General features: G+C 39.6%; 1 protein-coding gene across 3 annotated transcripts in view; it reads left to right on the forward strand.

Annotated features, from left to right (window-relative positions):
• The window catches only part of CSMD1 (CUB and Sushi multiple domains 1), a 2098967-nt gene that overhangs the window by 1695225 nt on the left and 389273 nt on the right, over positions 1–14469 (forward strand). For all 3 annotated transcript variants that reach the window (XM_003940706.3, XM_074384178.1, XM_074384179.1), the window contains 2 exons: positions 1229–1420; positions 1892–2018. In XM_003940706.3, the coding sequence (XP_003940755.2) occupies positions 1229–1420; positions 1892–2018 (319 nt within the window). The remainder of the gene's footprint in view (positions 1–1228; positions 1421–1891; positions 2019–14469) is intronic.

The raw sequence follows: 14469 nt of genomic DNA on the forward strand, positions 1-14469 counted from the left end.
GGGCATCTTGAATTAAAATTGTTGATGTCTCTTAAATAGATAAGAGTTATTGTAAAATTAATAACGTTGTAGTTGGTAAAGAGTGACTCTTTATAGAAGGAAACCTTATGGAAGGAAATTTTCTTAGCAACTGAGTGTAAAGGATCAAGTATGTACTCTTTCTGCTGTACAAAGTTGCAAATCTCAATCTTGATTATTCAGACATCAGCAGGTTAAAATTATATTGTGAATTTAAGAATATGTTTTCCTCAATGGAAGGCATCTCAGACTCCAAGTTGACAGGAGGACTTAGCAAAAGTCACACATTCATTTTAAAATTTAATTTCTTTTTGAGAAAAGGAAGCATTCAAAGTTAAGTGGAAATAGAAGTAAACAGACCATGTGGCCCTTCAAGTTTCCAGCTCTCCTTCTTACAATTGTCAAAATTTGCATCATGATATGAAGAGAAATATGTTACTGTAAGACTGTCTACACAGATGGCCTTAAAATATTGCCTCACATAAAAGCAATATACAGCTCTCAGTACTGCAGAAGCTAAATCTTCATTTCCGTCATCTATTTCTGTGAGTTTAAGAGCTTATTTTGATGAGGTCATTATAATGATTCATTTCTGGAGTTTCCGTTGTATGTAGATTTCCTCAAGAGCCTCGTAACCATGCACCATCAGGAGTGTGGTCGGCAGTAATTCACGAGCCCCCAGTTTTCTGTGGGCAGGAACAACTTTTTCTTTTCTTATGAAGTTGAAATCTTGGAGTTTGGAGGAAGCTGTCAGGAAGGTGGGCGCCTCTTGAGGATGGGATCGAATAAGTGCCAGCTGTCAGGATTCTGCAAAGGGTGGCTGCTCTTCCTTGGAGGTCTGGGTTGTGACTGAGAGGGGCATAGGGCAGCAGAGCAACCCATTCATAAGAGGGCATTGGGGCTCACCAGAGAATTCAGTGTGCAGATCGCAGGCTTGGACTGACAGGTGAAGCTGTGGAACTCTGGAAGAGAAGAGCTTGTAAATAAGGAAGAACGAATGAGGTGATCAAACCTTGCGAAATCACAAATGGGTAACAAATAGCCCCAATACAGACCCATCTTTCTCTTCCCCTTTGTAAATTCACGATCTCCTTTTTGCTCCCTACCCTTTAAGGAGCTTTAGCAACCTTGTTTATTTTGTCTCTGTTTTAAGGTAAAAATGTACACCCTGTCTTGAGTTCTGTTCATTCCTTCCCTCCCTCTCTTGCAGGTTTCGATCTGGTAAAATGTGAGGATCCAGGCATCCCTAACTATGGCTATAGGATCCGTGATGAAGGCCACTTTACCGACACTGTAGTTCTGTACAGTTGCAACCCAGGGTATGCCATGCACGGCAGCAACACCCTGACCTGCTTGAGTGGGGACCGGAGAGTGTGGGACAAACCGCTACCTTCGTGCATCGGTGAGCGCGGAAGCCGGTCGGACTGTCGTGCAAAAGCCGGGCCAGGGGTAGTCACACCATGTGGTTTTGACTTCCTTTGTTAGAAAAGAGGAGGAATTTAATCACATTTTCGAGTGTGAGTTTTATGTATTCTGAGATTTGAATGTGTCTGTGGGTGTGTGTTTTCAGGTATGAAAGACAGATTTTCTATTTTTCTTTTATGGAGACTCTAGGCACAGTGTTATTATTAAAATTATCACATGAGTATCTTATTGCTTTATGCTCTCAACTTTAATTGCATGGAGGATAAAGACTTTCTACAGAGTTAATGATGTGGAAGGAGTAAAGAAATGATCAGGAGCCATAGATGATGGTGATTCTTTTTCTCTATGTATGTAATGCACACATAATGGCTCTAGTTTTGAAAAATAGCTAAATAGAAACGTGCAGTGCCTGAAGTTTAATGTTCCCATCTCTCTGTGTCTTTTGCAGCCGAATGTGGGGGTCAAATCCACGCAGCCACATCAGGACGAATACTGTCCCCCGGGTATCCAGCTCCTTATGACAACAACCTCCACTGCACCTGGATTATAGAGGCAGACCCAGGAAAGACCATTAGGTACTTGTTTTATTTTGGTTTAAGTGATTTGAGGAAAGAGGTATGCCTTCTATTTTTATAACAGAGATAGCAGTACACCAGACATCCATGGTTAAAGTTTCTGAACTAAAGAAGAAAAGGTAAAGATGTAGCTAAATGTTTCATTGGCTCACTTGCTTACTTTGCTATTCCGTTGAAACTGTTCATTAAGTCCTATATAATAAAGGAAAAATGAGAGGGCATTAGTTAGCTTCTGCTGCCTAACAAACGACACCCAAAATTTAGAAGCTGAAAAAACATCATGACTTTGTGTGACCTGGGTTGTTCTGATCTGGGTGAGTTTGACTGGGGATGAGTGGTCCAGGATGACCTTCCTTAGGTTTGAGGGCGTCAGATGGGATGGTTAGGAAGGTAGGAGCCCCTCCCTACCGGATTTCTGTTCCTGTGGTAGGCTGGTCAGGGTGGGAAGGTTGTAGCAGCAATGGATGACAGACTTCAAACTTCTGCTTGCATTTTACTTGCTAAGGTGCCGTTTGTCAAAGCAAGTCTCATGGGCCAGGCCAGACTCAAGGTATGAAGAAATAGACTGTACTGTTCCTTTAATAGGAAGAGAAGCAAAGTCATATTTTAAAAGGGCTTGTGTACACACGTGGGAACAATGTGTGTCATTTTGCAATATACCAAAGTAACTTTGAGGTAGCCCAAGGAGGTGCTCTAATCTAAAGTAACACATATAAAAGAAAATCACTGCAGATTTCAGAAAATGATGCAAACATTTAAGCAGAAAGTGTTCAGTTCCAATAGTGAGCTCTACATCATTATGGTGAGTTATTTAAACCAACAAAAAGTAATATTTTTAAAGTAGTCAGAAATCTGTCTCAAAAGCCATACCACATAAGGCAAAAGGTAATTTTAAAATAAGTTCTTTATTTTTAGTTCTTGTTGAAAGTGAAGAGAACACGAAGTCCTTAACAATATTTCTTAAAATTTCTTTTTCCTTCAATAAGCTTTCTGTTTCATTGTTGTTATTAATTCTCTGTATAAAATTGGCTTTTGGGAAACTCTGACCTCCAGTAGCCTTAGTCTGCATGTCTGAGGTGTCTCTACTCCTTCCTCATGCCATTGTGCCCAACAAAGACTGAATGAATCTGCCCGGCTGCTTCAGCTCCTCCTACACATATGTGAATCTGAAAAACAGCAGAAGGTCAAAGTCAGGCTGGGCACGGTGGCTCATACCACCTGTAATCCTAGCACTTTGGGAGGCCAAAGTATGTGGATCACTTGAGGTCAGGAATTTGAGACCAGCCTGGCCAACATGGTGAAACTAAGTCTCTTCTACAAATATAAAACTTAGCTGGGCATGGTGGCATGTGTCTGTAATCCCAGCTATTCAGGAGGCTGAGGCAGGAGAATTGCTTGAAGTTGTGGGGTGGAGGTTGCAGTGAGGTGAGATCATGCCACTTCACACTAGCCTGGGCGAAAGAGTAAAACTCTGTCTCAAAAACAAAAAAGAAGTCAAAGAAACGTCTTTCTGGAGAAGTGGAAGAATGAAAAATATTCATAAACAAATGATTTATGTCCTTTTTCACAAAAGCCATCCTATCAAGCTTAATAATGTATATTACATAGATATCATAGATGTTTCACTGCAACTCTATCACTTAACAAAAATAAGATGAGATGAAGTGGAGTGAGGGAAATGCGTATTCTGTCAGATGATAACTATTTTTGTACATCTGACATCTAATGTCTTCGAAATTCTTGTGTTTCACTGTTTATTTGGTCACATTAACAACTTGCGAGTGAGTTGATCTTATGTGGTACAAGCTATTAGCACTTGTAAACCCTATGTAAGAAAGAGTCTCACTACATAAAAGGAGCAAGAAGAAAAATTAAAGAATATCTAGAATGCGAATAGCTTAGGGTGGTGTTTCTACCGCTGTGATAGAATATTACAGGCTGGGTAATTTATAAAGAACAGTTTATTTGCCTAACAGTTCTGGAGGCTGGGAATTCCAAGGGCATGACACTGGCATGTGGTGAGTTCACATGGTGAGAGCATCACACAGTGAGGAAGTGCACTAGAGACAGAGAGGAAACGGGGCCAAGCTTGCCCTTTCATCAGGAGCTCACTCCCGGTATAGCTAACCCACTCCCGTGAAAACAGCATTCATCCCTGCATGAGGGCCCAGCCCTTATGACCTCATGACCTCTCAAAGGCTCCCACTTAAAATATGGTTACAATGGCAATTAAATTTCAAGATGATTTTTGGTGGAGATGCTCAAGCCACAGGACACACTATTTTATAATAACTCTTTTTAAAATTAGTGTGTCCTTAAGATAAATGATTAATTTGATGATATTGATCTGTTGGGACAACAATAAGGTGTATCAGAGTAACAGGATTTAATATTTCACATTCCTCATGAAAGTCAATAAAGGCTTGTTTCTATGGAAATAAATAGGCCAGGCATAGTGGCTCACACCTGTCATCCAGCACTTTGGGATAATGAAGCAGGAGGATGACTTGAGCCCATTTGGGAAAGGCTGCAATGAACTATGATCACACCACTGCAGTCTTAAATAAATAAATATGTTAAATTTTAGTTCTTAATTTTGAATTCACAAATACTAGATTTGATAATGTAAAAACCACTCCACTGGCTTTGATTTTAAAAGTTGTGGAAATCATCTATGATAATGGAATGACTTTATATTAAAAAAAAATTTATTTTCTTTAAGAAGGATTACAAATTTTTGTTTCCTTACAATTTCCTTTATGGTTTAATTTTCTGGAATTAGTGAGTACTGCCTTTCTCTAAATGCTCAAGTGATGGATTCAGTCTTTGCAGGTGAATCTCATACTTTGTTTATATTTTAATGAGAAAAGAGAAAATAAGTTAATAAAAATGAATTAATAAAAATGTGCAGTTTTTGTAGCATAAACTGACTTTAACATATAATTAAAATTCTAGAAAAGTTCATTGCATACAGCAATGAGTTTTTCTGGAGAAATTTTCTTCTTGCACATATCTTTTAATATGAGGGTATACACTATCAAATTTATAAATATGTCTATTCAATTTAAAGCATAAACTTCTTCTAATAAGGAAGTTAAGAGGGTAGCATTAGCGTTTATTATTAATTTCCTCAAATGGCATTCAACTTAATCCCAAAGTATTTTCAATGATTGTACCATTCTTCATTAAAAATATAAATGCGATTTTTAGTAAGGCAGTCTGGAAAAATCATAATTAGTACATAAATTGTACTAAGACTTAGAAAAATGGTGTCTGGTCTCAGCCTTGATGTTAGCTGACATGTTTAAGTCTTATTTATTTCAATAGTAACTTAGTCAATATCACCTACAATGTTAACTTGAAAACGGGGAATACATCAGTCATATAAACATGAATCCAGGGATTCATTCAGCTTTTTAAAATACCTTAATATAAATATAGTCATTACTATGCGTTTATACTGTGATTTCTTAGTGTAAATATTTTCACTCTCTGGGGATCAATATACAGCAGGATGTTTGAAAATATGAAAAGGCTGGTTTCAATACTTTAGGCCAATTATCACAGGGCTATATGGATTTCATCAAGGCCCAGAGCAATTTCTGCTTATATAGTGCAATTCTTCCTTGTTTGAGATAATAGAACACCCCAAAATAGTTACTGTTATGGGGAACTTGGGTCTGGAAGAATTTGTAATTTTAACATATATGCTGGGCCGGGCACGGTGGCACAAGCCTGTAATCCCAGCATTTTGGGAGGCCGAGGCGGGTGGATCACGATGTCAAGAGATCGAGACCATCTTGGTCAACATGGTGAAACCCCGTCTCTACTAAAAATACAAAAAATTAGCTGGGCGTGGTGGCACGTGCCTGTAATCTCAGCTACTCAGGACGCTGAGGCAGGAGAATTGCCTGAACCCAGGAGGCGGAGGTTGCAGTGAGCCAAGATCGTGCCATTGCACTCCAGCCTGGGTAACAAGAGCGAAACTCCGTCTAAAAATAATAATAATAAATTTAAAAAAAACCATATATGCTATAAAGCAGTTATCTGAGCCAAATTTAATTAAAAGTCTAATCACAAGACACTGTAGTAAGTTAGCCCTATTGAAAGTTATACGGTAATACTTCTCTAAGAGATCCAGCATTGCCAGGCAGAGCCATGATTTATCTAATAGAGGTAACAGCATTATAAACTTCAGCTAGCAGCATTAAAGGCTATGTTTTACATAACTGTATGTGTACATTGTTCCTAAGATTTAATTGCTTTTCTGCCAGTGTAATTGTCCGGAAAGCTCACTTTGAATGTATTTCTGTTCCTAATTGTTAGCAGGAAATTGCATTTGGTAGTCTAGTTGAAGGGAATTATTTTTAATAAGCTCACATAGTATGAAAAACATTTGAGGCATATCAAAAATGTATCGAGGTTGTCAAAAGCATTCCTATGCAGACATTTAGAAAAAGTAACACGTGGTTTGATGACCCCAGCATTCTGCCTGCTGTCCTGCCCTGAATTTTCTTCCTGGCAGCATCAGGTTGTAGAGAGATTAAAATCTGCACTGGAGATCTAGGAATATTAATCCATTTCTGATCAACCTTCCAGATCTCAGTAGGAAATATACTCATGAGGAAAACTAGACATTTATCTCCAGTCTCCATGTCCAGCCTCTGTACGTAAAGCACAAGTGGGTGCATTTTCCATACATAACAGACAGGTATGGGGCCAGTCAGGAATCAAAGCATATCCAGTTTCTCCATTCCTATCAAGATCACTATAGACCCTTCCCTTATTTTTTTATAGATAATTCAAAAAAACAACAAGTTAAGTGAATTTCAGCCGGGAAATAAAAAAGGAGCTGTAGAGGTCTACAGTTTTTCCCTATGTCTCTACTCCAGACCCCCTGAACCTGGGGCTCTGGGAGCAGCTGCCTGGCACGGGTCACTTAGGAGATCCTGAGTCAGAGGGAAGAAATCTGCAACCCCCTCATTTTTCAAGGTTCTGACACAGTTTCAGTTGCCATAGTTTGGTTAAATAACACCAGCTCCCAACCACACCACTCACATTTCAGTTGCCATGATACATAAACTGTGAGGAATTACATGAAGGACATACTCTGAGCTCTTCAGTACCCAAATCACTGTATGGATAGCAAGGCACATCCTCATCACTGGTGACAGATCACATGTCTTCTTTCAGCGTCTGCTGGTGACTGCCCACAGGGTGCCTGCTATTCAGTGCGTGCACAGACAGCGAAGAGAGTAGTTGTGTTGACTTCTTTGCTCCCAGTGATCAGTGCATTTCATGTCTTACAAAATTGGATTTTCCAAAGAAGGAATTGCCCAGAAAAGATGGACATGGAGTGATGAAATGAAAAGTGATTATCATGGGAAGTTAAACTCCAATCACACATTAATGGAATTACAGGAGAAATAGCTGAGGTAGGAACACTGCCACTGCTGTGGAGAAAGACCTTAGATAGGCAGCCGGAGAAACTCAGCCAAGGAGGATGCAGGAATGTAAGGGAGGAAATTGGCTGTGATGAGAGCAATGGAGACGTCCCAGAAAAAAGTGACTCCAGGAAAAAATATTAAAGAAACTTCTAGAGATATTTCAGGATTGGAAAAGCACAAAAGATAGAATTGTGGAAGCTGATCCAAACTTTCCTGACTTCTCTCCTCAGAGCTCATCATGTGTTCCCAGCTTCTCACATTTCATCATTATTTCATCTCATTGTCATCATTCCCTATATGTGTTAATGTCTCCCTCTAAGAGATGGGAGGTTTAATCTTTTGTATTGTCTTCTGTTGCTTATTTTTCCTTTCTCAATATCCAATGATTTTCCACCTAAAACAACATAGGACTTTATATCTCATGGAATTCTTTTGATAAACTACATGAGATTTCTTCAGATTGGGCACTGAAAAAAAAAATGCATGGAATCCGATACCAAAGTCTTGTCATTTCTCCTTCTGTTTATGTTTCCTTTTTTCTTCTTATCCACCATTACCAATTCCCATGACTTACTGTTACCTTAATCTTCTCTCAACTGGCCTTCCCAAATCCGTCCTTTACCCTCTCCATTCCCTCAAACATCCCCACTGTACATTGACAAGCACAAGCTCCTTACCCAGAACCAAAATACCCTCTAGAATTTGACTGACTATGCCTTTACACATGTATCTTTGGCTGCTCATGGATACTTTATACTTCAGCATAAAGAAACCTTGACTGATCTCTGACCACAGCCTGTGCTACTGTGGCGCTCTCTTTTTACACAAACTGTTGAGTTTCTCCTCATTGACTCATCTCCAGTTTCTTCTCATCCCTTAGGACCCAGTTAAAATGTCAACATCAAAAATTCTTTTTTGTTATCCCATCCAGAATCATCCTATGTCCTTCCCTGTGCTCATCATTTCTCTCCATCAGTTACCTACCTTCTGTACTTATCATCTCTGTTACTGTATCCACATGTCAAGACCTCCATGGCAAGCTTCACTAGCTCCCACACTCCTGTGATCTCCATGTCTCATTTGGACCACATCTGAAGCCTCCCAGACACTCCTTCCTGCCCACTACCCAGCTCCTTTGCTGTGCAGACACTCCTAACTCACCAGACCTCCTCACTGACCACCCTGCAAGGGCTGCCTTGCTCCCACTGCACCCACTCCAAGCAATAAGATTTGTTTTCTTTATTTAAAAAGTGTATGTTTATGTCTATAAAACTAATGTCTATATAGAGATTTTGAAAAAAGTTTAAAAACACCCATGAAGAAATTATGCATTATTCCCCATAGACATCAATGTTACCATGTTGGCAAACATCGTACATGTCACAATATATATTCTGTGGTGTGGACATGCATTATTAAACATTGTCTCTCTTGTTTGTTGTTTCTTTCATTTTTTTTTTTTTTCTTCGAGACAGAGTCTCACTCTGTTGCCCAGACTGGAGTGTGGTGGTGTGATCTCAGCTCACTGCAACCTCAGCATCCTGAGTTCAAGCAATTCTCCTGCGTCAGTCTCCCAAGTAGCTGGGATTACAGGTGTGTGCCACCACACCCAGCTAAGTTTTCTGTGTTTTTTAGTAGAGATGGGGTTTCACCACATTGGCCGACTGCGTCTCAAACTCCTGACCTCAAATGATCTGCCTGCCTTGGCCTCCTAAAGTGCTGGGATTATAGGCATCAGCTACCATGCCTGGCCATTTCTAATTTTTCATCTTGTACATAATGATGTGACAAGTAGTCTTCTAAGTAAATCTTTGCCTATATTTATATAATTCCTTAAAATAAATGCCTAGTAAATTGTTTGCTGGGTCAAAGGGTGTGAACATCTTCATGTGTCTTAATACAAGTCTTTCTGTAAAGCAGAGCTAATTATTTCACTCACCTATGCTTGGCATAGAAACAAAAACTATTTTGCTCACTCATTATATTCAGGATAAACTCTTTGGTGTGGTTTATGGTTATTTATTTTCCTTTATTTTGAAATAATAAAGTGCTATAGAAAAAAAAACACCCTAAATGTAGTTTTCTGTAATCTTAGACACCAAAGAAAACTACACTTGTAAAGGTGATACATCTTTGTATAATTTTTTCTGTGCAAATACAAATGTATAAAATTTGATTTGTTTGTTTATCTTTTTATTTAAATTTTTTTATGCCATGTTATTCTGAACATTTATTTTCAGTTAATAAACATGGTCAAATGTTTACATTCTAATTTGTAATTCTGCCTCATCCTAGTTAGTTATGGTATAGTATTCCATTGCCTGAATGTGCCATAACTTATTTAAACTATACCCTTTTGGAATATTCAGGTTGTTTTTAATTTTTTCGCTGTTATAAGTAATGCTACCAACCTTCCTGCATGTCATCACCAGGGCACTTTTCATGATGAATTTCTAAAGCTGCACTTGCTATGTTTGCACATTTGAATTTTTATAGCCATTACCAAATTGCCTCTAAAAGGAGTAGATATACCGCCAGCAGTACATGGAAATGGGCATCTCCCCATTCTCTCTGAAACTGGACAAAGGCTTTTTAATCGTTAATCTGACCAGAAAAAAAAATTTATTCAAAACATTTTATTGGTTTTTTTTTTTAATATAGCTTTCCTGTGTTGACTTTTTACGTATTTGGTTAGTGACTTCTCTTTGCACTTCACCTTCTAACTGCAATTCGTATTCTGTCCTTTCCCTGCATTTTTTTTCTGCTTTCTCTTTGCTGGACAAGAGCCTTCCCTGACTCCATGAGGCAGAATTGGACCCATGTCCTTCTGTGCTGGGGGCGTGCTTTTCTTCTATCTGTCAGACTTTGGGGCACTGTGCACTGGAGGGTGTGTGCTTCTCCTCACGTGCCTGTATCTCATATCACAGAGTTCACTAGCGTTAATACCGCATTTCGCTCCATGTCTTAACTTCCTTTACCAAGTGGAATCGTGTCTGGCATTTTGACTTTCCGCAGTGTTTCATTTGAATAAAAAATGACTGATATTTACCTACATTTAAACTTTGCTGTATCGTATTTTTTGTTGGAGTCATGAGACATTCTCCAAGAGGCAAAACTCCGTGGTACCAGCATGCATGTTTGTTTGTCTCTGTAAGCTTCTCATTGGCATGTAACATAAAAACTGCACAAATTACAAGTGCAGTTTGTTCACAGAAGAAACACCCCCATGTAACCAGAGTCAGATGAAGAAAGTGAAAATTATCTGGACTCAGGAGAGGCCTTTGGGCTCTATTCAAATTATCTCTTCTCCAAGATAATCACATTCAGACTTGAGAAGAGTTTTGCTCAATTTGAATTTTACATAAAAGAGAATTGTTGGGTGCAGTGGCTCACGCCTGTAATTCCAGCACTTTGGGAGGCCAAAGCAGGCCAATTACCTGAGGTCAGGAGTTCAAGACCAGCCTGGCCAACATGGTGAAACCCTACTTCTACTAAGAGTACAAAATTAGCCAGGTATGATGGCACATGCCCATAATCCCAGCTATTCGGGAGGCTGAGGCAGAATTACTTGAGCCCAGGAGACAGAGATTGCAGTGACCCGAGACTGCTCCATTGCACTCCAGCGTGGCTGACAGAGCAAGACTCTAATCTCAAAAAGAGAGAGAGAGAGAGAGAGAGAGAGAGAGACAGAATTGTACCGTATGATTCATTTTGGGTCTGGCTTGATTTCCTCAGCCTTCATACCCATTGATACAATTAGCTATTTCATGGTACCAGTATGCTATAATTTATTTATCCCTTCTGGGTGTTGATGGACATTTGCATTGTTTTCATCCAGTTTGGAGTTAATACAAACTGTGTTGCTTTGAATATGGTTTAACATGTTACCTGGTGAATGTATGTGCGCTTTTTCCTTGGGCGTATACTGAGGCCGGGAATTGCTGGGTAATGCTGAATCCTACCCTCAGCAGTATTAGGTGCTGTCAGTTTTCCGGTGGTTATGCTTATCCTCACTCCCTGAAAGGGGATATATGAAAGAGTTTCAGGAAGTTCACCTTCTAAACAACAAGGGGATTGATTGCTTTATCATTTTAGCCCCGGCATTCCCAAGCTACAGCCCGCGGGCCGCATGCAGCCCCCTGAGGCCATTTATCCAGCCCCCCGCCACACTTCAGGAAGGGGCACCTCTTTCGTTGGGGGTCGGTGAGAGGAGCACAGTATGTGGCGGCCCTCCAACGGTCTGAGGGACAGTGAACTGGCCCCCTGTGTAAAAAGTTTGGGAACTCCTGTTTTAGCCATTCTACTGGGTGTGTGGTAGGTTTTTATTTGCATTTCCCTTATGACTGATCAAAGTAAACACTTTTTTATATGTTTAGCGGCCTTTTGAATATCCTCTTTTATTAATTGCCAGTTGAAGTTTTTTGCCAATTTTTTTTTTTTTGTATTGGAATGATTTAGTAAACACAGGTTTTTAATTTCAATGAGTCATAATAATTTTTACTCATTTTTTTCCTTATGGTCAACAAATGTTTACACTGTATTTAAATGTATGCAATGCTACATACTTTGTTAAGGCTTTAGTGATTTTGTGTCCAAATTGCTAGATCCTGCCTCCCCAAAGCTATAAAAATATTATCTTAGGTTTTTTTCCTAGAAAACTTATTTTACTGTTCATGTTTATGTCTCTATTCTATTGGGGACAGATTTTTGTGTTTGGTATGGAGAGTAGTGTCATAGATTTTTGTCCATAGTTAAATTCAATTGGCCATTTGTTGAAAAGTGAATCACTTCTTTTTTGTGCTACAGTGCAAACTTAGTCATTAACTAGACAACGAGATCTATGTAGATCCGTTTCCAAACTGGATTTCATTCCATTGATCTGTTTGCCGATCTAGTTCAATGCCTTTCTAACTTAATTCCTGATTTACTTTATAACACATCCTGAGACCCAGTACCATAATCTAGCTTCGTTCTTCTTTGTATAGATCACCATGACGATACTTGACCCTCTACATTTCCATATGAATTTTAGAAACACTTGTAATTTTTTACAAAATAAATTGCCTGGATTTTTATTGAAATCACATGATGTTACTAGATCATTCTGGGGAAAAGTGACATCTTTTGAAATCCTGAACTTTCTGGTTCCTGATGTTGTATATTTCTCCATTTATTTAGGTTTTGTACGAATTGTCTCAATGATATTTTGCAGCATTCTGGGTGAAAGTTTTGCACAGTTTTGGTTAGAATTGTTTCCGGCTCTAGGATGCTTTCTGCCTAATGGGCAAACATATGTGACCAGGTATTTCAGAATCCATAGTCCTCTTATCTTCTCCACCTAAGACCTTCAATTATTTCATCCAGTCCCGTTGTTCATAAACAAAATTTCTTTGTTAAAGCACATGTGTTTATTTTCTCCACTCTGACTTCCCTGTGAAACTCCAGACTCACATGAACAGCTGCCTACATATCCTCCCTCTATGTCTAATTGACAACTAAAACTCAACAGGTCCAAGACAGAATCTCTGAATTTCTCCATCCCATAAACAGTTCAGTGGAAGACAATTCCATTGTTCTGGTTCCTCAGGCACAAACTTACAGAGTCAGTGCATCCTCACCTCTCACATGCCTTTTCCAAGCCTCTTTTCTCTCCTTTCAAAATGTATCCAGGACCTGACCGGTGCATGGGTGCCCCCACACTCAGCTCATCTCAGCAAATACACCACTTTCTTGGATTACTCAAAATGTGGACAGAGTATAATAATTTTCCCCCACAGCATGTTATCAACAGAGCAAGCAGGGACCATCCTTTAACTTGTTGGTGAGGACTCACTAAAAATTCTGCATTGGCATATCATCCCTAAAACAGCCTACAAAGCCCTCTGTGCATAGGCACTTGTCTCCGCACCATCCCATTCACGAGCCCCATTCTTCTCTGCTCTGAGCTCCTCCGTCCCAGTCCCCCTCTCTCTGCTCTGGCTGCACTGCCTCCTGGGTGTTCTCAGATGCTGACAGTATGCCACCTACGTGGGCTTTTGCTTGGCTGAACTCTTCCCTCACAGTGGACATTACAAACACCTGTAACTCCTTCCAGGCTCCACCCAAGTCTTCCTTCCCCAGGACGGCTTACCCTACTTAATACTTGAGTCTTTTCCTTCCTCCTCTAAGAATTATATTCCCAATGATTCTTTTGCTGCTCTACTTTTTTATTTCTTCAGTTGCATTTTCTACCTAACTAACTTTCCACACTCTTCACTTACTCATTATGGATGCTGGGGATCGCCCGTCTCTTCCCTGTGAAAGCAGGGCTCTGTGCAGTCGGCACATGTATGCAAAGTTCCTAGAAGTGCGCTTAGTACATTTTTGGTGCTCAGTAAATGTTAAATTATTGAACTCAATATAAAAGGGAATGTCTTATAGATGCAAAATGATGATCAGCTTTATGAGTGATCAGGAAAACATATGTAAATAAGACACCATTCCCCTTTTAGTCTGGTGGTACAACTTTTAGTCTGGTGGTAATCTGGTTTTGCTAAAGATGTGCTTAAACAAGGGCATTCATACATTATCCTGGACCAAATCAGTTAGAATCCCAAAGGAGAGTGAGTTGGCAAGTCCACTTTGTGATGCCACCCAAGAACAATCCTTGGATCAGTACAACGGAATATCCACTGCAGTGCCATTGGCAAAATTAAAAAGCAGAAATGAACTGCCGTTTAGTAGAGAACTAAGAAAATAAAGCACTTGTGGTTTTAAACTAAGTGAACAAAATTCTACATTTTTTAGTATAAAGGTCTCTCTCATAATACTGAGTATAAAAGCAATTGAAAGTGATACAAACAGGCCGGGCATGGTGGCTCAAGCCTATAATCCCAGCACTTTGGGAGGCCGAGGCGGGTGGTTCACGAGGTCAAGAGATCGAGACCATCCTGGTCAACATGGTGAAACCCCGTCTCTACTAAAAATACTAAAAATTAGTTGGGCATGGTGGCGTGTGCCTGTAA

The sequence above is a fragment of the Saimiri boliviensis genome, chromosome 13, assembly GCF_048565385.1.
Source record: "Saimiri boliviensis isolate mSaiBol1 chromosome 13, mSaiBol1.pri, whole genome shotgun sequence".
In the NCBI taxonomy this organism is placed as follows: Eukaryota; Metazoa; Chordata; class Mammalia; order Primates; family Cebidae; genus Saimiri; species Saimiri boliviensis.